The 25,126-nt window shown below is 51.3% G+C and overlaps 12 protein-coding genes across 12 annotated transcripts, besides 3 other annotated features; 7 read left to right on the top strand and 5 right to left on the bottom strand.

Moving 5' to 3' along the window:
- Nucleotides 1-396: 396 nt before the first annotated feature.
- On the top strand, nt 397-1,247 carry ACLA_023330 (NOPCHAP1/New4 family protein; the record flags this gene model as incomplete). The annotated part of the gene is made up of 2 exons (XM_001269044.1): nt 397-936; nt 1,020-1,247. The coding sequence occupies 2 exons, from the start codon at nt 397-399 to the stop codon at nt 1,245-1,247; spliced, it is 768 nt and encodes a 255-aa protein (XP_001269045.1).
- A 401-nt stretch (nt 1,248-1,648) lies between these two features.
- Nucleotides 1,649-3,283, bottom strand: ACLA_023320 (guanosine diphosphatase; the record flags this gene model as incomplete). Its single annotated transcript, XM_001269043.1, has 3 exons — nt 1,649-1,706; nt 1,770-3,111; nt 3,169-3,283. The coding sequence occupies 3 exons, from the start codon at nt 3,281-3,283 to the stop codon at nt 1,649-1,651; spliced, it is 1,515 nt and encodes a 504-aa protein (XP_001269044.1).
- A 671-nt stretch (nt 3,284-3,954) lies between these two features.
- Nucleotides 3,955-4,662, top strand: ACLA_023310 (putative translation initiation factor IF3; the record flags this gene model as incomplete). The annotated part of the gene is made up of 1 exon (XM_001269042.1): nt 3,955-4,662. The coding sequence occupies one exon, from the start codon at nt 3,955-3,957 to the stop codon at nt 4,660-4,662; it is 708 nt and encodes a 235-aa protein (XP_001269043.1).
- A 513-nt stretch (nt 4,663-5,175) lies between these two features.
- ACLA_023300 (translation elongation factor Tu) lies at nt 5,176-6,760 on the top strand (the record flags this gene model as incomplete). Its single annotated transcript, XM_001269041.1, has 5 exons — nt 5,176-5,341; nt 5,399-5,427; nt 5,500-5,762; nt 5,834-6,513; nt 6,576-6,760. The coding sequence occupies 5 exons, from the start codon at nt 5,176-5,178 to the stop codon at nt 6,758-6,760; spliced, it is 1,323 nt and encodes a 440-aa protein (XP_001269042.1).
- A 341-nt stretch (nt 6,761-7,101) lies between these two features.
- ACLA_023290 (uncharacterized protein) lies at nt 7,102-7,977 on the bottom strand (the record flags this gene model as incomplete). The annotated part of the gene is made up of 1 exon (XM_001269040.1): nt 7,102-7,977. The coding sequence occupies one exon, from the start codon at nt 7,975-7,977 to the stop codon at nt 7,102-7,104; it is 876 nt and encodes a 291-aa protein (XP_001269041.1).
- Nucleotides 7,978-9,244: 1,267 nt separating this feature from the next.
- sey1 (dynamin-like GTPase SEY1) lies at nt 9,245-11,757 on the top strand (the record flags this gene model as incomplete). The annotated part of the gene is made up of 3 exons (XM_001269039.1): nt 9,245-9,561; nt 9,640-11,384; nt 11,453-11,757. The coding sequence occupies 3 exons, from the start codon at nt 9,245-9,247 to the stop codon at nt 11,755-11,757; spliced, it is 2,367 nt and encodes a 788-aa protein (XP_001269040.1).
- A 478-nt stretch (nt 11,758-12,235) lies between these two features.
- Nucleotides 12,236-13,312, top strand: ACLA_023270 (uncharacterized protein; the record flags this gene model as incomplete). Its single annotated transcript, XM_001269038.1, has 2 exons — nt 12,236-12,443; nt 12,540-13,312. 2 exons carry the CDS (start codon nt 12,236-12,238, stop codon nt 13,310-13,312), a joined length of 981 nt encoding a protein of 326 aa, XP_001269039.1.
- A 408-nt stretch (nt 13,313-13,720) lies between these two features.
- Nucleotides 13,721-14,820, top strand: ACLA_023260 (acyl-CoA thioesterase; the record flags this gene model as incomplete). The annotated part of the gene is made up of 2 exons (XM_001269037.1): nt 13,721-13,858; nt 13,921-14,820. The coding sequence occupies 2 exons, from the start codon at nt 13,721-13,723 to the stop codon at nt 14,818-14,820; spliced, it is 1,038 nt and encodes a 345-aa protein (XP_001269038.1).
- Nucleotides 14,821-16,992: 2,172 nt separating this feature from the next.
- On the bottom strand, nt 16,993-18,327 carry ACLA_023250 (NADH:flavin oxidoreductase/NADH oxidase family protein; the record flags this gene model as incomplete). Its single annotated transcript, XM_001269036.1, has 1 exon — nt 16,993-18,327. The coding sequence occupies one exon, from the start codon at nt 18,325-18,327 to the stop codon at nt 16,993-16,995; it is 1,335 nt and encodes a 444-aa protein (XP_001269037.1).
- A 44-nt stretch (nt 18,328-18,371) lies between these two features.
- Nucleotides 18,372-18,401: a microsatellite.
- Nucleotides 18,402-19,300: 899 nt separating this feature from the next.
- ACLA_023240 (uncharacterized protein) lies at nt 19,301-19,928 on the bottom strand (the record flags this gene model as incomplete). Its single annotated transcript, XM_001269035.1, has 2 exons — nt 19,301-19,615; nt 19,686-19,928. 2 exons carry the CDS (start codon nt 19,926-19,928, stop codon nt 19,301-19,303), a joined length of 558 nt encoding a protein of 185 aa, XP_001269036.1.
- Nucleotides 19,929-20,070: 142 nt separating this feature from the next.
- On the bottom strand, nt 20,071-21,573 carry ACLA_023230 (ankyrin repeat protein; the record flags this gene model as incomplete). Its single annotated transcript, XM_001269034.1, has 1 exon — nt 20,071-21,573. The coding sequence occupies one exon, from the start codon at nt 21,571-21,573 to the stop codon at nt 20,071-20,073; it is 1,503 nt and encodes a 500-aa protein (XP_001269035.1).
- A 1,276-nt stretch (nt 21,574-22,849) lies between these two features.
- On the top strand, nt 22,850-25,070 carry ACLA_023220 (putative MFS peptide transporter; the record flags this gene model as incomplete). Its single annotated transcript, XM_001269033.1, has 7 exons — nt 22,850-23,114; nt 23,175-23,288; nt 23,372-23,594; nt 23,654-24,025; nt 24,082-24,236; nt 24,298-24,723; nt 24,805-25,070. The coding sequence occupies 7 exons, from the start codon at nt 22,850-22,852 to the stop codon at nt 25,068-25,070; spliced, it is 1,821 nt and encodes a 606-aa protein (XP_001269034.1).
- Nucleotides 23,294-23,326: a microsatellite.
- Nucleotides 23,295-23,326: a microsatellite.
- Nucleotides 25,071-25,126: the final 56 nt, after the last annotated feature.

The raw sequence follows: 25,126 nt of genomic DNA, 5'->3' as shown, positions 1-25,126 counted from the left end.
GCGACTTCGTCTCCCAGTTGCGCCTGCTGAGATGTGCTGCTGTCAGATCATGATCAGTTGATTCCTTAAGTATGTCTTTTCTCTTAGAGTAGCACACTGGTCGTTTTCAACCACTTTCCCGATCACATACACATGGAGACTTGGAGCTCCAACCAGAGCATGATGTTGGAGATCTGCACGATGTTTGGTTCTTCAGAGGAACGAATGATCACCCTGGCTTCTCCTCCAGCATTTCCATTGAACCTGCAGACCTGCAGACCTTGATCCATCATCTGATCCGGTTCATTGGCATTGATTCGATCTCCACCGCCCTGCGCGAAGCGCCCTGCAAGTGTGAAGCGGGAGAGTAGAAGAACCAACCAATTAACCAACAACTAAATTCTCCAACCACACATCATGGAGGACAACCTCAACAAGCGCGTACGATCCGGCGATTCCTATCCCGAACCGTCTCCGAAAAACGCTTCACCCCCCAAAAGATCCAGAATCGTGATTGTTCCTTCCAGCGGTGACGGCAAAGCATCACCCTCTGCAGCGGAGCGCGATGCAGCGGCGAAACCAATAGCCTCTCGCCAGGCGGCAGCTACGACAAGCGATAGCGATGAGAGTGATGATGACGATTATACTTCTTCGTCAGGCTCAGATAGCGACGGCGACGATAATAGTGAAGATGGCGACCAGGACGCCGCAAGTGTCGATTATACCTCCGATCAAGCGACTGGCGCACAGTCCTCGCTCCCACGCATATCGGCGCAGCAGAAACCTCGCATACAACGCATCGCCCAGAATCCGGATCTTCTATCCCGATTGTCTGCCTTTTTGCCAAAGATGAAAAATGCCAATGACGATCTAGAACGGGAAATAGCTGCGGGAAGAGGGAAGGAACTGCAGCTGGATGAAATAGACGATACCGAGGAGGGGCGGTACATTGAAATGGTATGCAGATTGTTTTCATCCGTCCGTCCCTTCCCTTCTTCTTTCTTTGGGAAAATCATGATCACTAATATTACATCCTACAGAATCTGGGACTAGGCGTTTTGGAAGAACAACGGGGCGACGACAGTAGTTCAGCTGAGCACGACATGGACGACAGTATGGACACTACAAATGATAGTGGTACCGCAGATGGTCAGGGACCTCCAGTGGGCAAGGACTCGGACATCTTGGATAAGCTCCTGGGCAAAAAGAAGTCGTCAAAAGAGCAGAAGCCGGAGATCCAGGAGTTATCTGAGTCGCGACCTACATAAACACATTGCATCGGACGGGCGTTCAAGGAGTACAAATTTGCCAATTTGATCATACTACTTTTAAGAACGGCCTCTGAAGAGCAGGCTATTCGTTCTCTAACTGAGACAATATTGGCCCCTTCTTGCACAACTTTTTAATGTATATGTCAATCCTTCAGGATAAACCGAACACTAAGAAGAGATAATGTCTCAGAGAGCCCAAGGCATCATATTCCAACTCCGGCCGTTAAGCCTGGAAGAGCACGGTTGTCGTGGCGTGTAGTATATCAACTATTCTATAAGGCGACATGAAGCTAATCGACATGGTAGACTCTAATGTATTTGCACGAATGAAGGGGAAATATAACCACTTGTCCTGTGGCAATTAAATAAGTTAAAGCATGACATATCACCATCATCATTTAAGAGATCTCCTTGATGCGGCAAGTCCAGCCTGATTCCTGGCTCAGAAGAGGCAAACTGCGATAGAAGAGATAGGTTAGCATAATTCAAGACACCGTAGGGTCAGTGGTGTTATCTTACCTTGCTCCAAGACACCATCCAAGTTCTCTATTCTTAATCTTCTTCGCAATCTTAATTTCGCGAGTCAGAGGCATTTCGTAGCCCGTGTGCAGCAGACCAAGCATGAAGTTCAGGTCCAAACACCACTCAGGGCGGTCACGGAGTTCAGGAAGAGCCTTGTCAACGCCCGCGAAAACACCCCAGCTCTCTTCGCCGCCGCAAACGGTCGCTGTCAGCTGGTGTAGTTCATCGATGGTGAAAGAGTCAGGCATGCCCAATGGCTTGGTGCGGTCATAGAAGTACGAGAAGATATAAACATCCTCCCTAGAGAATGTCTTCTCAAGGGCTGGCTGGTGAACGCCGTTGAATGAGCAAGGGGCCAAAGTACAAGCGGCATCCTTCTTCAGGATCTTCTCAGCCAGGCCGCGACATTGGACGGCCGAAGAACCGACTCTTGGGCCAACCATTTTGACGGTGACATCTGGTGCAAGCGCATGTCCTTGAGGGAAAGTCACCTTGACATCCCGCTCCATACCTGGCCCAATGCAAGGATTAGGGATTGGCTGCTTGAGCCAAGACGTATCCTTAGGGCTGGACGCAAGCATGGCCTCGACGACGGTCCTGTGAACTGCCTCACGTGCAGCCATAAGACCATAACCAAGGTGCGAATGCTGGTACAGCTCAAAATGACGGCCACCGAACTGGAGATCATATTTGTGATCACCTTCGGCCAAGCGCTCAGGCATTCCACCCGACTTGCTCTTCTCGAATGTAGGCTGGAAGACAATCTGGGTCGAACCTCCACCCAAGTCAAAAATTGCAGCAGTAGGAGTCTCATCCGGGCCGCCAATCTTGCCAAGAAGGTAGTTTGTGGTGATCCAGGCGTAAACACCTTCGTCGGAACCATCCATAATCTCTACACCTCCCTTCTCTTTGGAGACGACGGGGAATGGATAAACCGTCTCGAGCCGGGTGCGAACAGCATCCAGAATCTTCTGGCTCATCTCTGGGCCGAGCATGCGCAGTCCGGCGGTGGCCTTGACAGCAACCGGCGAGCAAGACTTGTATTCGTCGGGGACAGACTTCATCGCGACCTCCATCAAAGGATCGAGACTCTTCGCGGCTCCCTCAGCATCTTCCTTGTATGAGCTCAATCCAGAGCCACCTGGTCTCGCCTCAGTCTGGAAGAACACTTCGTCCTCAAGCTCGGGAGTAGAGCCGCAGTTGTTGAACTTATAGACGTGGATGCGAGAACCTTGGCTCCCCGCATCGATCATCAGGGCATATTGAATCAAAGGTTTAGAGGGGTCGTGGGGCTTGGAGCATTTGCCTCCGGTAGAAGAAGAATCGGTGCTTGGCCGTGCTAAGAAGAATATGAGCAATTTTGGTCAACGACAAAAGTTTTTTCGATGGCGCTAACCTGGTGACAAATTCGATACTGCTGGTTTGGAGGGCGAGAGCCAGAATAACATGAGCAAGATAGCGGCCACAATGGCGCCCGTCTTCAGATAACGGGATCTCTGAGTCTGCGCCATATCTGCAAGTGCTGGAGGACGCTGCTTGATAGAAAAGCCTTCCTGAGTATTCACCACAGTTGAGGGTGTTCGCGAATTAGAACGTCGACTAGCTGTCGATCCTGTCTGGCTTTGGTGTTGCGTAGAATTCAAATGTCGACTGTCAACTCCAGTCGACATACGAGCAAGGCCAGATTAACACAAGATGAGGCCTGAGGAATAACACTCTCCTGCTTGAAACAGGTAATAAACGAAAGACAGATTAACGATTGAATCGAATAAGAATCATTGATCCATTAGACACCTCCAAACGAGCCCAAACAGACCGTGGAGGACGAAATCAGGTCGATGGAAGAAAAATGGGGGAAAGTCAGGGGAGGGAAGAAGTCCACTACTAAGACGGGGGACGAGACCTTGAAACGACGGCATTAAGATCCACCAACAGTGGCGCACGTGCCCCTATAGGCTGTGGCTTGGCTGCTCCGAATGCGTCGAATGTCGGCAGCAACGAAAGTCCCAGAATCATTATTGTTCATCCTTGCTGTCACTTTACAGCCAACAGTCACTCCGGATTATCAGGTGGATAATACAGCTTGCTCACGGTGGTACACTGTGCAGCTAGTGTTCGTCGCAAAACTCATTCGATCTTTCCTTCTATACTTGATTTCGCAAGCCCAACGTTTTTCTCCAACATGAAGCACATACGCGGCTTGACGTCGATAACTCAAGCACTTAGACATACATTCCTCCCGCCTCTCCAGAGCTCTCCTGCTCAACTTTCTCGCTATAATCCTGTGCATCGCGCAACGCAGCTAAGACTCCTCCATTCGTCCCACCCTCTCTCCGCTCAGCAATCCCGACAAAAAAACAAAGAGCAGTCCAAACAGAAACAAATCAAAGATGAAGACATTCAATCAGAATTTGTGCAAATAGTCAATGAGGCAGGAAATCTCGAGCAACCCATACGTCTGCGCGAGGCATTGCACTCCTTCGATCGGTCCGAAAATTTCCTGATACAAGTGTCCCCAGGTCCCCCTGATCAACCACCCGTCTGCAAGATCGTAAACCGACTGGCTATGCGTGAGCATGAGCGAGCTAAAGCTAAGGCTGCCCATGCTACCAAAACTGCAGTCAAGCAGATTGAGTTGAACTGGGCCATAGATCCCCATGATCTTACACACCGTCTGAAGCAGTTGACCAGTTTCTTGGATAAGGGCCGACGAGTCGAGATTGTCTTGACTAGAAAGAAAGGCAAAAGGGCGCCTACTGTGGAAGAGATTAGGAATGTGATGGATAGCGTCTTGCAGGTTACAAGGGAAGCCGATGCGACACAGATCAAGCCTATGGAGGGCGAACCAGGAAAACATGTCACTTTATTCGTGAAGAAGAGAGACAATTGAGGCCTTGCTACTTTGTCGATATGGCATCCCCTGTATCATAGTTCGTGTATATAATGCTGAGTGGCTGGAGTGCGCTCTGTATAACTTCTGACCTCACATCCTACGACAACAGCTGGAGAACAACAATTCACTTAATTCTTGGCAAGCGTAGCTTTTGACAGAAATTAACATAGATGTTCCATTGACTCTGACAATGCAGCTAGAAACTACTTCTGCAATGCAATATCATGAAAGTAGAGGTATCATTATAGTAATTATTGCTAGTAACTACTCCGTATATTCCCTAAGGTAGTATGAAGAACTTCAACTAGGTATCTAAGGTACCTTCCAAGCGCGATGCATCTTCCGCAATCCGACCGCTTTCATTGGACGGCCAATGACTAAGCAGATCCCCTAAATTTTTCGGGTCTGATGGAGAACTTCTCGACCGTCAGTCCGGCTCCATTTCTTCCATTCCATCGCGTTTCCTTCCTGTCTTTCTCTGGTCCGTCGTTATTTTACAGGGCAGTCATCATGTCGAGCATCTCCAGAACAGCCAACCTTCTCCTGCGCTCCAGCAAGGCTTCCTTGCTGCGTCCTCGCGCTGTCAACCCTCTCCAGCATGTGTTTGGTAGAGACAGACTGGCTGCCCGTGGGCTGGCGACTGCCTTCGAGCGCTCCAAGCCTCACGTTAACATCGGTAAGAAGCAATCATCTTCTTTGGATCTCCTTTTCTTTAGCTCAACATATCATCTAGGTACCATTGGTCACGTCGATCACGGAAAGGTCAGCTTAGAAAACCCGCTACTGTTATTACTTGGCTCGATGTTGTCCGCAGGTTGCTCACGTTCCCTTTAGACCACCCTGACTGCTGCCCTCACCAAGCATCAGTCCAAGAAGGGCCTTGCCAACTTCCTCGAATATGGTGCTATTGACAAGGCTCCTGAGGAGCGCAAGCGTGGTATCACCATCTCCACCGCTCACATCGAATTCTCGACCGACACCAGACACTACGCCCACGTCGACTGCCCTGGTCACGCCGATTACATCAAGAACATGATTACTGGTGCTGCCAACATGGATGGCGCTATTGTTGTCGTTGCTGCTTCTGATGGTCAGATGTATGTTCAATCTCGGCGTTTTTGAAATATGGACTGTGCCAAGGTACATTGCTTACCTCTCTCCTGGATAGGCCTCAGACTCGTGAGCACTTGCTGCTCGCCCGCCAGGTTGGTGTCCAGAAGATTGTCGTCTTCGTCAACAAGATCGACGCCATGGATGACCCGGAGATGTTGGAGCTCGTCGAGCTGGAAATGCGTGAGCTCTTGAGCAGCTACGGTTTTGAGGGTGAAGAGACCCCCATCATCTTCGGCTCTGCCCTTTGCGCCCTGGAGGATCGTCGCCCCGACATTGGCGCCGAGAGAATCGAAAAGCTCCTCGAGGCTGTTGACACTTGGATCCCCACCCCTCAGCGTGACCTTGACAAGCCTTTCTTGATGTCCGTCGAGGAAGTCTTCTCCATTGCTGGCCGTGGTACCGTCGCTTCCGGCCGTGTCGAACGTGGTGTCCTGAGAAAGGACTCCGAGGTTGAGATTGTTGGAGGATCTTTTGATGCTCTCAAGACCAAGGTCACCGATATCGAGACCTTCAAGAAGAGCTGTGACGAGTCTCGCGCTGGTGATAACTCTGGCCTCCTGCTCCGTGGTATCCGTCGTGAGGATGTCAGACGTGGTATGGTCATTGCTGTCCCTAACAGCACCAAGGCCCACGACAAGTTCCTTGTGTCCATGTACGTTCTCACTGAGGCTGAGGGTGGTCGCCGTACTGGCTTCGGCGCCAACTACCGCCCCCAGGTCTTCATCCGTACTGCCGGTAAGTTTTCTTTGGATTGACAAACACTTTGATTGGCGGATTATGTACTAATGGTCTCTTAGATGAGGCTGCTGATCTCAGCTTCCCCGATGGCGACGAATCTCGCAGAGTCATGCCCGGTGACAACGTCGAGATGGTCCTGAAGACTCACCACCCTGTTGCCGCCGAGGCTGGTCAGCGCTTCAATATCCGTGAGGGTGGCCGCACTGTCGCTACTGGTCTGATCACCCGTGTCATGACCGAGTAAGGTGCTGGTTCACTAAGGGAATAACCGAGGCAAGACCGACTCACTGACTGCTCTGTATTATACAAAAATAAATTTTCTTTGTTCTTTTGCACATTGCAGCGAGGGAAACAGCAACGGTATCCGGGAAACGTCGGGAGCCCAGGAAATTTTTGCGCCGGCGTTTTTGAATTATGTCCATGTAACTGCATTGTATTGGAAAGCATGTAGTAGGTTTTCTTTCTCTTTTTTTTTTCTTTGTTATATTCTCTCTCCTCTCTTCTATACCAGGCCTAGAATGATCTCGTACGAATCAAATGATCTCACTCAACCTTTTGTTGGCTTGATACCTAGGACCCCTGGTATCACTGGAACCTCACGTCTTTGCGGTAGAAAATGTCTGTTCTCATGGTATACTTGACCCCTTTATACACATCATCGCCAGCATGGAGAAGATCTTTCTGCTGAAAGACAAGCAAAGATCCTGTCTTTGGGAATATACGAACAACATCCTTCACCGAGCCAGATTGAAAGGATGTTGCGCCCCCTAGAGGAGGTAACTCCGCCTCACTTTCATCAAGATCGCCAAACTCACCAGCAGCGCATCTCTGTCGAGCTTGCTCTAGCTGCTCCAAATCTTGGTCGCCGTCTCCATTCAAGTACAGATGAATAGTGAAGAGCGAGGTCTCTTCTGCCAGAGACTCGTATATGGCATCCCAATGAGGTTTGAAGAATTCTCCTCGTTCGTATTTTAAGAAACGCAACCGTTCATTGAGTCTCGATACCCGATATATATCGTTTCTGGCCGATGGTTCAACGGCTTTGATCTCGCTGCGGGTTGACACCGTCGCGATTCCGGCTTTGATGAGAAACGGGAAGAGGCGAGCAAAGAGCTTGTGGGCGATGAGAGGAGTGTCCCAGACGATGCGACCGCAGTTGCGAGACATATCTCCGTCTGTCCCGAACAGGGTTCTGGCCCATGGCATACGAACTTGTGTTTTGTTGCTCTGATCACGACGAGTATCGTGTGAACCTGTGGCTTCAGTGGTAGAGTTTTGGGCATGTGCTTCGGCTGCTTGGAGGAGAGTACGACACTCGCTTTCTGTCAGAAAATTATCGATGACCAGGGCAAAGCAGTCTTTGTACTCTGGAAGTGGGGGATTGGTTTTCATAAAGTCGATCTTGTGGACGGAGACATGCTGGGGAGCAGTAGGAGGCAGGAAGGAGCCGGGGAGCTCCATCTTGGACAGAACGATGAGATACTAGTATTGAGATCTAACAAGAAGCTACACCGGTGGAAGTCGAGGGGCTCAATGAAGCATGACCTGGCCATGTGTTTTCTAGTCGGCAGCATCCATGTCAAACTTAGGGCGACGTGTGTGATGTGTCGTTGACCATTCAGCTCCGGTATGGGTGTTGGTGGAGAGATGCTGAATACGTGATATCTCGAACATTGTGTATTCACTATACATTTTACTTGCTATTCATCACGTGTGTTCATATCTATATTGAGAGACAGCCATGTTTTATAGCCAGTCAAGGTTGGTTTACTTGACAGGAGATGGCCTTCGACTCGATGCTAGATACACTATGAGGTATGAAGTAAAGCGGCAGCACACTTTACCAGATCGGGAAATAGGATCACGGGAAACGCTTAGCTATGATGGCCTGGGCGTTAAGGCACTCAGGCCCCAGCCACCATCATGAGAGCAGATAATACTACGGAGTAATGATGATAATAATGACAGGAGTCAGGACCATAACAAGGTCACCACCAGCCAACCAACAACGAGCCTACCTGACCTGACCTTACCTCGGGGCTTGTTTGATCATCGGACATGAACCCGCGTGGGATAATCTTGTGATCTCCCTCTTCTCCTTTCCCTTGCATGGATATTTACATCATCCCCTTTTGCTTTTCCTTCATCTCGCTTTCATTGTTCATTCTTGGAACTCGCCACGGGCTCCGCATCCTGACGTTTCCCCAGCCGCTTCTCGGGGGTCTGCGATTACTGGCCGCACCTCCTTGAATCTTGGTCACCAACAACGAAATCACCAACATTCGAGACAGCGAGGCCATCCTTCTCTACTCTGTTCATCATATTTGAGATAGAGTCAATCCGACAACTCACCATGGCACCATGCCATTCGCGCGATGCGTCGATAATGATAGACAGCTACGAGCATGGCGTACAGGTAATAGACGAGAATAAGGAGTTCAAGTATGCTTCTTTCTCCATTTCCATATTCAAGCAAGTTGGCTCGGATGCGATGGGATCGCTTCGCATCTTGCCTTCTTGGACATTCCTGGATCATGGGTGTCCACTGCTGGTGGGGTTATCAATGAGCTGACAGTTACCAACTCGCAGTCCCAATATCTCGAAGTACCTGAGTCTCGAAAATGTCACGCACGCCGGTTTCAACTATCATCTCATCTCTGTTTTCGGTTCACAATCGACCGGAAAGTCGACCCTCCTCAATCATCTCTTCGGCACACACTTCTCCGTAATGGCAGAAAGGGAACGACGCCAGACGACCAAGGGTATCTGGATGTCGAAGAACAAGAATGGAGGAGAGGTTTCCGCAGATCACAGTGCGCGCATGGCGGATAACATCCTCGTTATGGATGTCGAGGGCACCGACGGTCGGGAGAGAGGAGAGGACCAGGACTTCGAGCGCAAAAGTGCTCTCTTCGCCCTCGCTACCAGTGAAGTGCTTATTGTGAATATCTGGGAGCACCAGGTCGGTCTATATCAAGGCGCAAACATGGGTCTACTCAAGACTGTCTTTGAAGTCAATCTGCAATTGTTCTTGAAGGACAAGAAGTATGTGCATGTCCCCCAGGTCCCGTCTCGGCTCCCTGATCGCATTGGATGATATATTGACTAGCCTTGTCGCCGCAGCACTACTCATCGATCCCTCCTCTTCTTTGTGATTCGTGATTTCGTCGGCACAACGCCTCTTCAAAATCTCCAGACCACCTTGATGGAAGACATGTCTCGTCTTTGGGATTCGATCTCCAAGCCTCCTGGTCTGGAAAACTCGAGTGTGCATGACTATTTTGATTTCCAATTCTATGGGCTTCCCCATAAGAGCTACCAACCAGAACAGTTCGTTGCTGAAACCAAGAAACTCAGCCTGCGCTTCCGCGAGGGGCAGAGGGATCCGGCAATGGATGCGCGCAGAGGTAAATTCTCCGAGGGAGGCGTCTTCCTTCCCGAATATCATCGGCGCATACCTGCAGATGGCTTCTCAAGATATGCGGAGGGAATTTGGGATCAGATTGTGAACAACAAGGATCTCGATCTGCCCACCCAGCAGGAGCTACTTGCGCAATTTCGCTGCGATGAGATCATGAGGGAAGTAATGCTTGTTTTCGATGAAGCTATTACTCCGTTCGAGGAGAAGCAGTCACAAGCTGCCCGGCTTGGAGAACCAGAGGTGCTCGGGGGCCTTGGGGCTGCCATGCGCTCATCCCGGACGAAGGCAATCAATGAATTTGAGATCGAGGCAAGCAGATACCACAAGGGTGTTTACCAACGCAAGCAGGAGGAGCTTGAAGACAAGATCGACACTCGTCTTAAAGCCCTCTTGCAAGGTCAACTTAATGCTGCGCACAAATCGGGTATAAACGAGTTCACCGAGGCAGTGTCTGCTGCTGTGAAGATGGGCCAAAAGCACGGCACAGGGTATGACTTTGCCGAGATTGTCAATGGTGAGGTGAGGAAAGCTGTCGCGAAATACGAGGACGTGGCTCGGTCAACTGTTGTGGAAAGCACCAGCTGGAGAGACTATAGCCAAGAGCTATCTTTGTACGAAAAGGAGCTTGCTGAAGTCAGCGGCCGGTTGAGAAGGGAGGAGATGCGACGCCTGGCCAGCCGTGTGGAGCGTTGGGTCCAGTCTCGCCTGGGGGATTCAGTTGGTCTCGAATTCAATGCCCTCGGGTCTGGACGCGCCGGTGGCGGTGCGCCAGAATCCGGAGAGAAGCCTTCTGAGAAGGCTTTCTGGGATCGGATCTGGAATGTGTTTGTGGAGACAGTCCTCGATGCCGAGCGTAGGTTCACAGACCGTGCCAGCAGCTTCGACGCCAGCTTGGAGGAAGTGGACGTGGGACTCTGGAGACTTCGCCGCAAGTCCTGGGGTGTTCTGCGCGCAAAGGTCGACGAGGAGATGACTGAGGGAAATCTATTGCTAAAGCTGCGGGAGAACTTCGAGGACAAGTTCCGGTACGACGACGCTGGAGTCCCTAGAATCTGGCGACCAACCGATGATATTGAGGGCATCTACACCCGCGCACGCGAGTCGACCTTGACTCTGATTCCTCTCTTGTCTCGCTTTCGACTAGCAGAAACATCGGCTCCGCCTCCACTTGATCGCTGGATCGGCCATACTCCAAGCTCCGCCACCCCAGCGGATGAGGAAGACCTGCCACCCATCGGTGGTGTCGATGAGGAGGAAGGGAAGAGCTTGGAGGAAGAGATGACGATCTTGAGCGAGGCCAAGAGCCAGGAGCTCACTGTCAGATTCAAGAAGTCCGCCGACGGCGTGTATGTCGAGGCGAAGCGGAGTGCCATTGGCGGCATGACTCAAGTGCCTCTGTATTTCTATGGTCTTCTCCTTGCTCTAGGATGGAACGAGATTGTGGCAGGTGAGTGCTCTTCTATTAACCTTTTCACAAAGTTTTGATGGGTGGTTTTTACTGATTGCCTCCTACAGTACTCCGCAATCCGGCTTATTTCTTCCTTCTGTTTGTATGTGCCGTAGGAGCATATGTCACTTACCAGTTGAATCTTTGGGGTCCTATCATCAAGATGACCGAGGCCGCATCGAATCAGGCACTGGTTGAAGGCAAAAAGCGCCTACGCGAGTTTCTTGAATCGTCCGATACTGGACGCCAAGCTATTGCCATGTCAACCTCTGGAGCGGGTTCAGGGCGCTCTGGTGAGCAGTACGAGATGTCTGATTTCAGCCAGAAGAGCAAGACGGCATCACCAGCCGACGAAGACACGGATACTTTGTGAGCCTGATATTCTGTATACCTAGTGTATTTTGACTTTAGAGTACAGTTTTTATTCGAATACATAATTTTTTAGGTTACATCATGGGAATAGGGGAATCTGCAATGTATTGAGCCACTGGCTATTCGGGCCAAGCTTATAGCCGAGTCCATTATTCTTCGATTTTAACAGGATAAATCCATCTCTGGCGTCATCTCGTCTTAACTCCTGTGGGGGGAGGGTCGCGTTTCCCCACGTCAACAGTGGAGTTATTCCGAATCCCCCCCCCCCCGCAGGAGCTACACATCACTCACTCCTTGACACTTCCATGATCGAGAATTTCTGTACTCGTTAGACTCTACGAGTACCTCCAACTTCTTTCGAAATCAATCTGGGTTATCTCACGTTACCAGCATTGAGCACTTCTGAGGCGAGTAAACAACCAATAAGCCGTCCCCAAAGTACTATACACATCGCTTCTTTGAGAAGTACCCCAACAATCATGTCAGGAATCGAAGATCTGCCCGAGACATACGATGATCTTCCAGACAAACAGCGATTCTGGCCGTCAGCATCAGGATCTTCAGATGAAGGGCTAGGGATGCTCCGCCTTTTGACGCCGGAGATCGTGGCCGATGCCGCGCGCACACAGATCCAAACGGGGGAGCGCGTCTGCTTGAACTGGGATATGGAGAAGTTGAATCCTCCGGGTATGGTATAGCGAGAGTTTGGTTCATAGGAGATCGTTCTTTGCGCCATGCTACTATATCTCGATTTCGATGTGTTAATGCTCACGGTTTCACCAGGATTTGGCCGTAGATCGTTTGAACACAGGGTTGAATGGGTTGCGCCTGGTACCGCCTTCGATGATGAGTATCACTTCAATCCGCAGCAGTCCTCCCAGTGGGACGGGTTCCGGCACCATAACGCTCCCGCGCCAACCGCCGACGAGCCAGACCGCAGGCTATTCTACGGCGGCACCACAGCGGAGGAGATCCAGGACTCGACCAGCAGCCGCATTGGGATCGGGCACTGGGCGAGGAAAGGCATCGCGGGCCGCGGCGTGCTTATCGACTATCTCTCCTGGGCGGAAAGAAAGGGGATCACAGTCGACGCGCTGAGCCAGCATGTCATCTCCCTGGACGACGTGCTGGCCATCGCGCGCGAATGCAATATTGAGTTCAAGCGGGGCGATATCTTCTTCCTCCGTGTCGGACTGACGCGGACATGGGATGCGCTGAATGAGCAGCAGAAGCTGGCGTATAGCCAGCAGTCAATGCCCAAGCATGCGGGCATCGAGCAGAGTGAGCGGGTGCTGCGGTTCCTGTGGGACAACCATTTTGCGGCAGTGGCTTCGGATGCCGTCAGCTTTGAGGTGTATCCGCCTCTGGACCCTGAATTCGATCTGCACCATTATCTCCTGGCTGGATGGGGGATCCCGATCGGGGAGATGTTTGACTTGGAGGAGCTGGCGGAGATGTGCAGGCGGCTGGGTCGGTGGACATTTTTTGTGTCGAGTAGTCCTTTGAACTGTGCGCGGGGCGTTTCGAGTCCCCCTAATTGTATGGCTATCTTCTGATGCTCTTCTACATATAGTCGTCATGATATACTGTGTTGCATAGGATTTTTTATCCGCATAAACCACGCTGTTCATAAATTATCGCTTTCACAAGTGTTATCTAATCGCACGTGATCGTTATCGACCTCGGCTCCCAACGGTTTGTCGATTCAACAAAGTAACGTCAGCTTCGCGTTCATACCCCCTATAGGATCTTCTCTAGAGTCATCTCTAGCACGTCGCGAACATAGCCGCTCCCTTGTGTGAATTTCCTCTGTCCTTTCTGTGTATTTGCTCGTGCCATTGCTGTAATCCTCTCAGTTTTGTCCCACTACTTTTCATCTCCGCTCTACCTTCCCCCCAGATAAACTCTCCACTCTAAATAATCTTAATATAATTGAATCTACTCGGCTGCTATTGAGCAGCATTATGGGTAACGGGATGTCGTCCTTGCCCCTCGATAGCATGCGCGGGCTGCTATCGGGCATTTCGTCACTAGTTTCTTGGAAGACGATGGCCCTGATCTTGGTTATCATTAATCTGAAGAACATGCCTCTGTTCTGGCACGTAAGTACCAAAAGCACCGAGCCTATCCACCGCGAGGAACAAGCAATTCCTGACCCAAGCAGGTCCGCATCCTCTACTACTTTGTGAGAAACATCCGCTGGCGTGTTCAGGACCCCCACTTCCCTCGGGGGAAAGCTCTGGTCACACACACCGGCAAGCCCACACACCCAGTATTCGTCTCGTACTCCATCTCCTCCCGCGCGCCCATCCTGGAGACAGACTACAACCAACACAAGTCCAACAGCACGTATTTCTCCGACCTGGACATCGCGCGAACCGCCCTGGTCACCCGGCTGTACAGCCCCGGCGCCTCCATCGTGAGCCGGGAACTCGACGCGGAGCTGCTCGAAGCCAGCCAGCGGGACGGCACGAAGCCGCCCAAGCGCAGGGGCATCTACGTGGCCCTTGGTTCGGTGTACTGCAGCTTCAAGCGCGAGATCAAGCCGTTCGAACTGTACGAGATGGAGAGCAAGGTCATCGCCTGGGACCAGAAGTGGATGTACGTCATGACGTTCTTCCTGCGGCCAGCCAGCCGCAAGGGCGGCGAGAAGACCCTGTTTGCGACTGCGGTGAGCAAGTATGTGGTCAAGAAGGGGAGGCTGACTGTTCCGCCGGAGCGGGTGCTGCGGGCCAGCGGTTTTCTGCCCCCGCGGCCGGCGGGCTCTGCTACCCCTGAGGTTGCGGATTCGAATGAACCGTCTGGGGTGGGCACGCCGGCTGGGGGGGAGGGACTCCCGGCGAATGTGTCAGGGGTGGATGGGTCGCTGGTGAGAGAGGTGCTGAAGCTGCAGGGGGAGGAGAAGCCGGAGCAGAGTGCTGCTGAGCAGAAGAGTAATGCTGAGACGTGGGATTCGGGCGAGTGGACGTGGGAGCGGATCGAGCAGGAACGGTTGCGTGGGTTGACGGTCGTGGAGGGATATACCACGATGGATGCGAAGCTGTACGAGGAGTGGCAGCATTAGTCTCCGTATGATTCTATGGCTTTGGATAGTGGTTTCTTCTTCAGGCTTACTGGATACTCAAACACTTTTTATATAGACTAGATTTGAAGCCAATATTGCAATGATAATGAATGTGGACCAAGGCCACAGTCGATGACTCCGAACAAGCATGATCGTCCGACTCAAGAAAAAAAAATCTCGTCGAATGAGTAGCTCAAGTTTCGTCTGCGCAAAGCCATGTCCCTAATCCGACACAACCAGGGTTCCCAACTCATCAAGAACAACCAACCTCAATCAACACAATCCTCCGTCCTTAGCCACAGAGACGGTGCCTCAACTGCTGAGCAGCTAGGAACAATCAATCAGTACGCGGGGCTAGAAGACCCATACTGGCCAGATACATACCATCGTTATCCGCCGGAGAGCACTGGGTGTCCAGGCAGTGTTGCACGGAATTCTGATACTCCCTGTTCGTGCAGGGACACATGAGGTCGACGTTGATATTGCATTGCTTGCTCTGATCAAGACATCGTTGCTACTCGCACGGTCAATATGGCTCTGTGACTGAGAGGTCATCGAGGGGATGTCTACCAGACAAGGTGTGATTCTTTGGGCGGCGACGAAGGCCGTCAAAGTGGCGAGAGAGAGAGCAAAAGAGAGTTTCATTGTTGACTTGTACGTTGGTTCCTGACAAGGCTGGACAGCTCAGAAGCCTGTCGGGTTTCAAGGCAGAGATTGTATATTCCTTTGCTTCTTTATGGTCTGCGAAGAGAGGACCGGTGGTCTAGCTCGGTCATATATGTCTGCCGTGAGACACGAGAGAGGACTCAATCGGTCATACACCTGTCGTTGTCGGTGATCATTGTGTTCCAAGTTGATGATCGTTAGCCCTAGACTGATCATGCAAGATCCATTTGCTATATGCTAGAATCACTCTTGCCAGTAGTGCAATGGATACACCAAACTCGGATGTAACATTTCCTACTCAGATGTCCACCACCATCTTTCCCAGGAGTCCAGAGTCTGCTGTATTCTCAACTAGTCTTGAGGACACAAGACGCGGTAACGCATATGTAAAAAACAAGCCTACTTGCATCGATCGCGGCATCAGATGCTACGTTAGGGCAGGGTCCTGGCTCATGTACTACCCCTGTGATAATGACTTGGGTGACCCAGTGCATCTATGCGGGTTTTGCGAAGAAGCTGGGGATGAGTGTAGAAAATGCCCGAGAGAATGGTATGATGAACAGACAACCTTCCTGTTCTCTTCCAATGGTCTGTGGATTGCTGCACCCGCATGGTGCAATCCCACGAGTGTTGACACTGAGCAGCCCACCAAATTATGCGATGCGACGCCGAAATGAGATCGTTATGTCTGTTCTACCGAAGCACAGCTGGCAAAGTCAGGCGATAGAGTTTCTGTACAGCATTCTTATGTATTCACAGAAGCAGTAGCACTCTACCTACGTAGTATATGCCTGTATGGCGGGTAACCGTGGCAGCTACTACCTGCCAGTTGTCACTCACTCAACCGTTTAGCCTCAGTTCCAATCGTACAATTGATCCACCCTCCTCATGGCTGCTCAATGTTCACTACGCAATCGCTCTCATGAGGTCATGGTCCCCGGGTTGTTCAGTATAAGCGGAGTCTAGATGCCAAGCGGTTTCGAGCACTTGAGAGACCTTCAAAATGTCCGATGCGACAGAATAATGGAATATCCAAGTGAAGAACATTGATCGAATAACTTCTCCCAAAAAATCTCTTCTCCAACCAGCCGGGCAAGCCGGCCGTATTGATGAAAAGGGTCGCGTCGATTGGGGGTAGTGTAAGCCCAATGACACTGTGTGGCGAGGCATGCGCAAGCACAGAGGCCCTGCCACTGGATCCAAAAATGAGATTAATCAATGTTGTGTTCCTTAGAACACTTTCAGAGATTAAACTGAAAAGAACAGATACTACACTTGATCTAAGCCAAAAGGCAAAGAGAGCTGAAGAAGAAAAGAAAAAAATTCTAAAGAGACGGGGGAGGCAGCAGATATTTATACTGACGACCGCTTGGTCCGTGCGACGCTAGCGGCGACGGCTCGCTTATTCGAGTCATGCCTCAGGCTGACGCAAGCCAGGTATGCGGTTTGCCTCAGGTATCCATGACTCGGCATCTATCTACGGAGTATATCTAACTCTCTAGCTATCTACTCTCTAAAGGCGTCACCTTTAGGCAGATCCACATAGCCGTACAGATTCATCTTTGCCGCGTCTTGCTGCATCTTCTGTCCCCACTCAGCCTGGTGCTTCAGGAACATCTCCACGTTCTTCTCATCGCTCAAGTCGATCGGGTCTTCGTCCTTGCCCACTTGCTTCATCTGCATTCCCGCCGCCGCGCTGGTTATCCCGAAATCCTGCTGGTCGATCTTCGGCTCAATCGCCCCCGTCACCTTGCCTTCCAGGATGTCGCGTGGCAAATGGAATTCCTGGCACGCAGGTCGAGCCAGCCCGACGCCATCCACCGTGTGCAGGGCCCCCACCATACCCGACGCCGTACGCAACCCACCCGTCACGTAGCTCCTCGTCTTGCTTAAGACCGGGGTGATGAGCGATGCGAACTCCAGAAAGAACGATTCCCGCTTCCCCGTGGACTCGCGCCTATGGCTGAACGCAAGAGACTCGTACGTGCCGCCAGACAACTCGACGAAATCAAACTCGTTCTCCTCCAGGATCCGACATAGGGCGCGTGCTTCTTCCGCCGTGAAGCCACCGGTCTGGAACTCGACCGAATTGATCTTGATGCCTAGCATAAACCCTGTTGACGCAGGCAGCTCCTTCCGGATGGACCGGGCGATCTCCACGATCAGCCGTGCTCTGTTCTCAAGACTCCCGCCGTACTCATCCGTGCGGTGATTCGTGGTCTGCGACAGGAACTGCGCCAAAAGGTACCCATGCGCGCCATGTAGCTGGATCCCGTCGTACCCAGCCTTGTGCAGATAGACCGCTGCGTGCGTCCACCGCCGCACGAAATCCTGGATCTCGTCCTTGGACGCTGCATGGGGCTTCGCGAAGCGCATCCCCATGATCTCCTTCTCGAGCCGGACATCGCTGGCCGAGACCGGGTCCGGCTGGAGCCGCTCCTCCGTCTGCCGCCCCGGGTGGCTGACCTGGCCGATGACCAGGCTGCCGTGTTTCTTGGCCTGTGTTGCCAGCTCGCGGAAGGCCTCGAAGCGCTGCCCGTGATAGGGATTCTCCAGATCGATGATCGGGTTGCCGGGGGCTTCGAGCTGGTCGTACGCTAGCATGATGTTGCCAGTGGAGATGAGCCCGTATCCGCCTTCGCCCCATCGCTTGTAGACGTTGACCAGCTCCGAGCTGGGGATGCCTCGTGCTTTTAGATCGGTGGGGGACCAGGACGAAAGTCGCTCGGTCATGGCCGCCTTGTAGAACCGATTGGGAGCTTCGCGCTGGCTGAAGGCGAAATGCAATGGCTTCCCCAGTGGTGAGACATCGACAGGATGCGAAGCGTATCGTGCAGGCATTTTGTTTTATGTGCGGGAGGAAATTTTCTGAACAAGGGACGTAGATATATATATATATGTGTATATATAAATATTGTAGTTGGGGTTTCTGATGTGAGATTATATATATAATAGGTTACACAATGTATCTATTCGACTGCCGCTCCTACCATATATACCCCATGGCGGTCTTGACGAGGCCACACGTACAAGAATGCTGTCGCAGAGTATCCAAGTTTTCTAACTCTCCTCTCCAGAGACAATGAATAACCATCCGCATAACCATCAAGGGTGACGTCACAATCGTACAAGACCCTCCGTCGAAAGATGGAGCACATTACAAATCAAGTCTCCGAGGATTTCATCATGGCAGCAGTATTAAAGCACTAATCGATCGTGTGGGTACGAAGTTCAGATCAATAGGCGTGAAGCCAAGGGACATGCGTATGGAGGTATATGCACCATGGAGCGAAGTCTTTCCCATCCCGAATGTCTTTGATTCGTCAGCCGGTCAAATCGAATATGGGCCGTTTCCTCCTGCTCGTTCGGTTGGCGACCATCTGTGCTTTGCGCTCGGCCCAATTCTCAATCTAGGGTTGCCATCAGCGTGTTGTTTGTTAACTTCCAAGTACCATGCCGCATGCTTACGTTGGTGAACTTGGATGACAGCCATGCAATGACCGTCAAGAGTAACAGCACCCCGCCAACTAGAGGGTACCATCTCCAGGAAGGATCATCTTTTAGCAGATCCACGTTCATTCCGAAGAGACTCTATGACAGTGAGATCAGTATATTCAATTGCTTTGAAAGTCCAAGACGTACCGATGCAAATGTAAGAGGTAGGAAGACGAACTGCTTATATCAGCTGATGTACACAAGGCAGTAAAGATCTAAGGCAATGGGTATAGCGTACTGTAATCCAGCTGATTCGCTTCAGACTCGTCGCCAAACTGGTCGATCGATGCGCTTCGTTGATGGACACCCACGCGAATTCCTATGGAGAGGCGTTAGTTCGCAAGCCAGCTATGTGGGGAGTAGGATAACTTGCTATTTGTAGCAGATCCCGCATTGTCTGCTCTAGTTTCTCAATTTGTCCATGGATATCCCGTTCCATGGTGTTGATGATCCCGTTCATGCTTTCGCTGAGCCGATGGGTCTCGCTATACCGTTGATACTGAGACACAAAGTGACGCGCCTGGCTGAGTTGCTCCTCCAGTGTCCCCTGGATTCGCGTCCATTGCTGCATTTTCTCGGCAACCGCATCGATTAAAAGGTCGTCTTTTCCACGAGCGGTCAGTTGGTGGGTGCGCTAAGATTGGGTAAGTTTCGACATGTTGTGCCAATGATTGATCTGGAAGAAGTCACGAAGGGTGACTTACGAGGCGACTCAGATCGCTTCTAGCATCATGACAAAAGCCCATCCAGTCTTCTCTCCATGTGCGCATAAATAGCTCAATGAATTCAAGATCATTCTTGGGGACCCAGCCAAAGGGCAGGTTGCTGAAGTAGTGGATTGTTTTTGGAGGCATTTCCAGAACAGCCCATTCGATTGTTCGGAGGGTGCCGTTCTTATATTCAAAGTCCTCGTCTCCATTGTGGCCCAGCGAGATTGCATTCGCCATTTTCAGGTTCATTCGAATTGATAAGGTGAATGTCCTACAGGGACTCTTATGGCCCAAAGAGAATCTCAGCTCATTTGGTGAGTGGTTCATTTGCAGGTATGTTTTCCACTGATGATTTTCTCGAAAGAGCCTGCCTGACTGGTCAGATTGACAACAAGAAAGGAAGCACGGCAGGCAGCACCACATACATCAAATGTGTCTCGTCCGATGTCTTGGGCATCTTGCTTAGTTGTGTTCCCAATTCCTCTTCTGTGATCCACCAGGCCTTCTTCTTTCCATCGCGAACGACCACGATGTCAACAGCAGTTGCGGGCAATTCTCTGCGACGATGGTATCTTGGATCATTCTCGTCTTCTTCGATTTCAAGGAGCTTGGTACGTTGATACAGTAGTGCAGCCATTGCGGCACGATCCCCCTCTTTTATCGTCATCTGCATCACTGGGATAGAGCTGTAGGCACGTCCTGTGCGCGTGTTATTCAAGATTGCCAAATCGGTAGATGGGTTAATGGTGCTGCAAGGACCAAACCATTCTCCGTTATCAAGGCCCTGGATACTGGCCTGGTACTCCAGGAGAACTGCGACGGTGGCCCTATCGCCTTGTTGCAATGCTATCCTCATCAAGGGAATAGCATTGTATTGGTCCTCTTCCTCCAGGCTGACCTTGTACCGTTCGAGAAATGGTTTGAGAAGTCGAGACCGACTCTCTTGGATCATAATCCGAAGAGAAACAATGTCTTTTTTCTGGCCTGCAATTCCGCCAATACCAGAAACGAGTATGTCTGCGACATCGTAGTGGTTCCATTCTAGAGCGTAGATCAAAGGAGTCTTCCTATATCGGTCAATGGAGTTGGGGTCCGCCCAGACTGTCTGCATGAGATGCGTGACTAGTTCTTTGTCGCCCCTCTCACATGCCCAGGAAAGAAATGTCCTTCGGGCTTTTGTCATGGGCTCCAGGCCTTGCTTCGGGCCCAATAAAGAAAGCCATTCCTGGAGATACTCCCCTTTCCCGCCTGGATGCAGCTGCTCCATTGCTGTTCGCTTCTCCGTGTTGCTAATGAACCACCACAGAGGCAACTGCCCCTCTCTGTCGTGGACATCCACGCTGGCGCCATGGTCAATGAGAATGCCTGCCGTTTCGAGATGCCAATTCTCTGCGGCCCATGACAACGGTGTTCGCCCGCGCGCATCCTTGCCGTCGGGCTCGGCCTTTCCTTTTGTCAACAAGGCTGTCACAACCCGTTCGTAGCCTTTCTCGGCTGCCCGTGAAAGTGGCGTGCGCCCTTTCGAGTCTGGTAGATCAGACCGAACTCCTTTCTGGAGGAGTAGCTCTACCATTAAATGGTCTCCCTCCTTGGCCGCCCAATGGAGCGGGGTTTCACCATGGTAATCTGCAAGGTTGGGATTCGCGCCTCGATAGAGGAGAAACTGCAGAAGATGGTCCCGGCGGTCGGACGTATCTGGTGATTGGGTTGAGTCAGACGCAGCTGCCCAAGAAAAAGCGGTCCGACCCGTACTGTCTTGCACATCAGGGGACACGCCGTATAGAAGCGGCTTGAGCTCATGAATGTTCCCTCGTTGCACAGCTAGCATCAGCTGGCGGATGTGCTCGTCTTCCAGGGGAATGATAGATGTCGTTGCTACCATTTTACCTCATGCTCGCTCCTTACAAGTTCTTTTTTGAAATCGAGGGACCGGAGGTTTCTTTTGAATGCCTCCATCAGTTCGCTGCGACGTTCAGACGAGGCTGGAAAATCCCCCATCAGCTTTCGAACTCGACTCAGCCTCCATTACGCTGGGGGCTTATTGGTTACATCCTAGGACACTCATGCAGCAGTCTCCGTGCTAGTTTAGACTCTTGGCATTGAAACATTCTTGTCAGCCGTGTGAGTTTGAACTATGAAGATCGAGCCGTGGATGTGATCAACATATTTAGCGGAAGGTTGGTGCTTGGCAATATCTTGTGGCCATGCATACATACACTGAGCCCCTTCCCTTGTGTTTGTGACTGATACAGATCAGCCACGTAGTACGAGGATATCCTCTGAGCGCTGAGCCTTTGTCCATTGACCATTTGCCCATTCGCATGCTTGGTATTGCTGAGAACAACGGCGTTTGTCAGGTTCCTCGATGCAGCCATTGGCTGCTGGGATTAGCAAGATGAATAAGGTACAACGCCCCTGACGATCACTCGCAGTATTGATTTCAGTGTCTTGACTTTCGGATTCGAGACGCCAGACTCGAACAATGTTTAAAAGATGTGGCCGTCCAATGTCAAGATGAAAACCCAACAATGAGACTTCACGTCGCTGCAGGTGAAGTGTCACGAACGCAAACCACCTACAATATCAAGGTGCCACGAGCATCAAAAATTAGCCTCATCCTAACATATCTTCAGGGCAGTGGAGGGCTATCTCACGAAGCGGCCTGAGAGAACAAGGCCAGTTGTATCACAGATTATGGGATACTAAATCTAGTCCTAGTCAGCACATGGCCTCCACGTTTAGAGAATCGAGGACGTTCTGGTGTTACAAGCGTCTTTGAAGACTCTTGCTAGACAAAAAAGATGAGGAGAATGACATCAATCTCAAGATCGATGAAGCTAAGAAGCGAGGCTGAGTCAATAAGTATAAAGCTAGAAGAGAGTACTTGACAGCTTGAAGAGGGTGTCCAGAGGATGAGAGAAGAGAAAGTCCCTGAGCAACGACAGATACTGGGTAGCACCTTTTTGGCGGACAACACAACCTTCAGTGTCTCTGCTTTCCCTCCCTCGAATCTCCTTCCTGCTCTCTCACTCTCTTTCTCCTTCTCACGCGTAGGTTTACTTTCCTCTATCTCCTACACGTAACTTCTCCCTCTCCTTCACTCTCGTTTCAACTTCATCTCTCATCTCAACGACCTCTTCGGGTCTACCACAGCCATCATGAGTGACCCAGTCAATTCTGCAGACCTGGTGACGGTGGCTCAGGCTCACGTCCCTAAGCAGTCTTTGGATAGCCCAGTGAAGGAAACGCAGACTTCTGTGGTTTTCATATCCCCAAACCTTGACAGTGAGGGCCGCGAGATTCCTACTAATGAGGAAGGGCGTACCCTTCGTCGTGTCGCGGGCAAAGTCCATTGGACTGCCTACACCATTGCCTTTGTCGAGCTCTGCGAGCGTTTCTCCTACTATGGAACCACTGCTGTCTGTATGTATTGACTATCCTTGTGTTATAATGGGTGAAAGAGAGGGAACTGACTAGGCTCAGTTGTCAACTTCATACAGCAGCCTCTTCCGGATGGTTCGGCCACTGGCGCTGGCCATAGTGGACAGTCTGGTGCCTTGGGTATGGGCCAGAGAGCCTCTACTGGTCTGACAACCTGTAGGTTTTCTTTTCTTTTTCTTTTTCTTTTTTTTTTTGCCTCTAGCCATTCCAGGATTGAAACACAGCTCACACCCATCTAGTCAATACCTTCTGGTGTTACCTAATGCCTATTCTCGGTGCGTATATTGCAGATGAATTCTGGGGTCGACTGAAGACGATTCAAGTGTCCATTGCCTTTGCAATGGTTGGACATATTATCCTGATTGTCTCTGCCTTACCTCCTGTGATCGCCCACCCTCATGGTGCTTTGGGTTGTTTCGCTGTCGGTCTGGTGATCTTCGGAATAGGTGTCGGAGGTTTCAAGTAAGGATATTCAGCTCGTTTTCCATCTTTACAGCAATGGCCCTGACATGTCCGAACAGGTCAAACATCGCGCCCTTGATCGCCGAGCAGCACAAAGAAACGAGATCCTTCATCAAGGTGATCCCCAAGACTGGCGAGCGTGTAATTGTGGACCCTGCTCAGACAATCACTCGCATCTTCTTGTACTTCTACTTCATGATCAACATCGGCGCCTTGGTTGGCTCGATTGCTATGGTCTACGCTGAGAAGTACGTCGGGTTTTGGCTCGCGTTCCTTCTCCCGACGGTCATGTTTGCTGTCTGCCCTGCAGTGATTCTCATCTGCCGCAACAAGTACGAAGTCACACCCCCGACTGGCTCGGTTTCCGCCAAAGCCTTCAAGCTCTGGGCATTTGCTCTGCGAGGCCGCTGGTCCTGGAACCCAGTGAAATTGTGAGTGGTTATGGAGCCTTCCTTGTGCTGGAGATACTAACTCTTTTCTTGTATAGTGTTCAGAACTGCAGGTCGCCTGACTTCTGGGAGAATGTGAAACCCAGCAAGGTCCGAAATAAGCCAGAGTGGATGACATTCGATGACCAGTGGGTCGACGAGGTACGCAGAGCTGTCAAAGCTTGCGCTGTGTTTCTCTGGTATCCCGTTTACTGTGAGTCTTTCCAGTAGGGTTCGATTCGATGTAGCTACCGCCCCGGACTTACATTCTCTAGGGCTGGCCTACGGACAAATGACCAACAACCTGACCTCCCAGGCCGCCACGATGGAACTGCACGGTGCTCCCAACGACCTCATCAATAACCTGGATCCTCTCGCGCTGATCATCTTCATCCCCATCATGGACCAGCTCATCTACCCCGGCATCCGCAAGCTAGGGTTCAACTTCACCCCGCTGAAGAAGATCTATGTGGGCTATATCATCGCCTCGATGTCCATGATCGCAGCCGCCGTTACGCAGTACTACATCTATAAGATGAGTCCCTGCGGCGACCATCCCAGCGACTGTGATAGCCCGGCGCCGATTAACGTCTGGGTTCAGACCCTGCCGTATGTCCTGATTGCGTTTTCGGAAATCTTCACCTCGATCACAGGCTACGAGTATGCATTCACCAAGGCGCCTAAGAACATGAAGAGCTTGGGTATGCTTCCTCTCTTTCATCTGTGTATCTGTTATCTCTTGTGAATACGGGGAAGTGCGCATGGCTGACACCTTCCAACAGTCCAATCCCTCTACCTCTTCATGAATGCAATTTCCTCCGCAATCCAGCAAGGGCTCACAGCGCTCTCCACCGACCCGCTCCTCATCTGGAACTATGGATTCGTGGCCGTCCTGGCTTTCGTGGCCGGTAACCTCTTCTACCTGACCCATTACCAGACCGATTTGGAGGAGGACCGGCTCAACAACCTCGAGGCCTCGGCTTATCTGGGCACTAATCCGGGGGCTCGCAATGAGAAGATCGATCCGGAGCACCAGGTGACTGCGTGACAATCCCAGGCCGTCAGGTTTAATTCGAGGGGATTTTGCCGGGATCGAGCCAGGGA

The sequence above is a fragment of the Aspergillus clavatus genome, genomic scaffold, assembly GCF_000002715.2.
Source record: "Aspergillus clavatus NRRL 1 1099423829805 genomic scaffold, whole genome shotgun sequence".
NCBI classification, from domain to species: Eukaryota; Fungi; Ascomycota; class Eurotiomycetes; order Eurotiales; family Aspergillaceae; genus Aspergillus; species Aspergillus clavatus.
The sequence above is the reverse complement of the archived record's forward strand: the minus strand, read 5'-3'. Positions and strand labels throughout refer to the sequence as shown.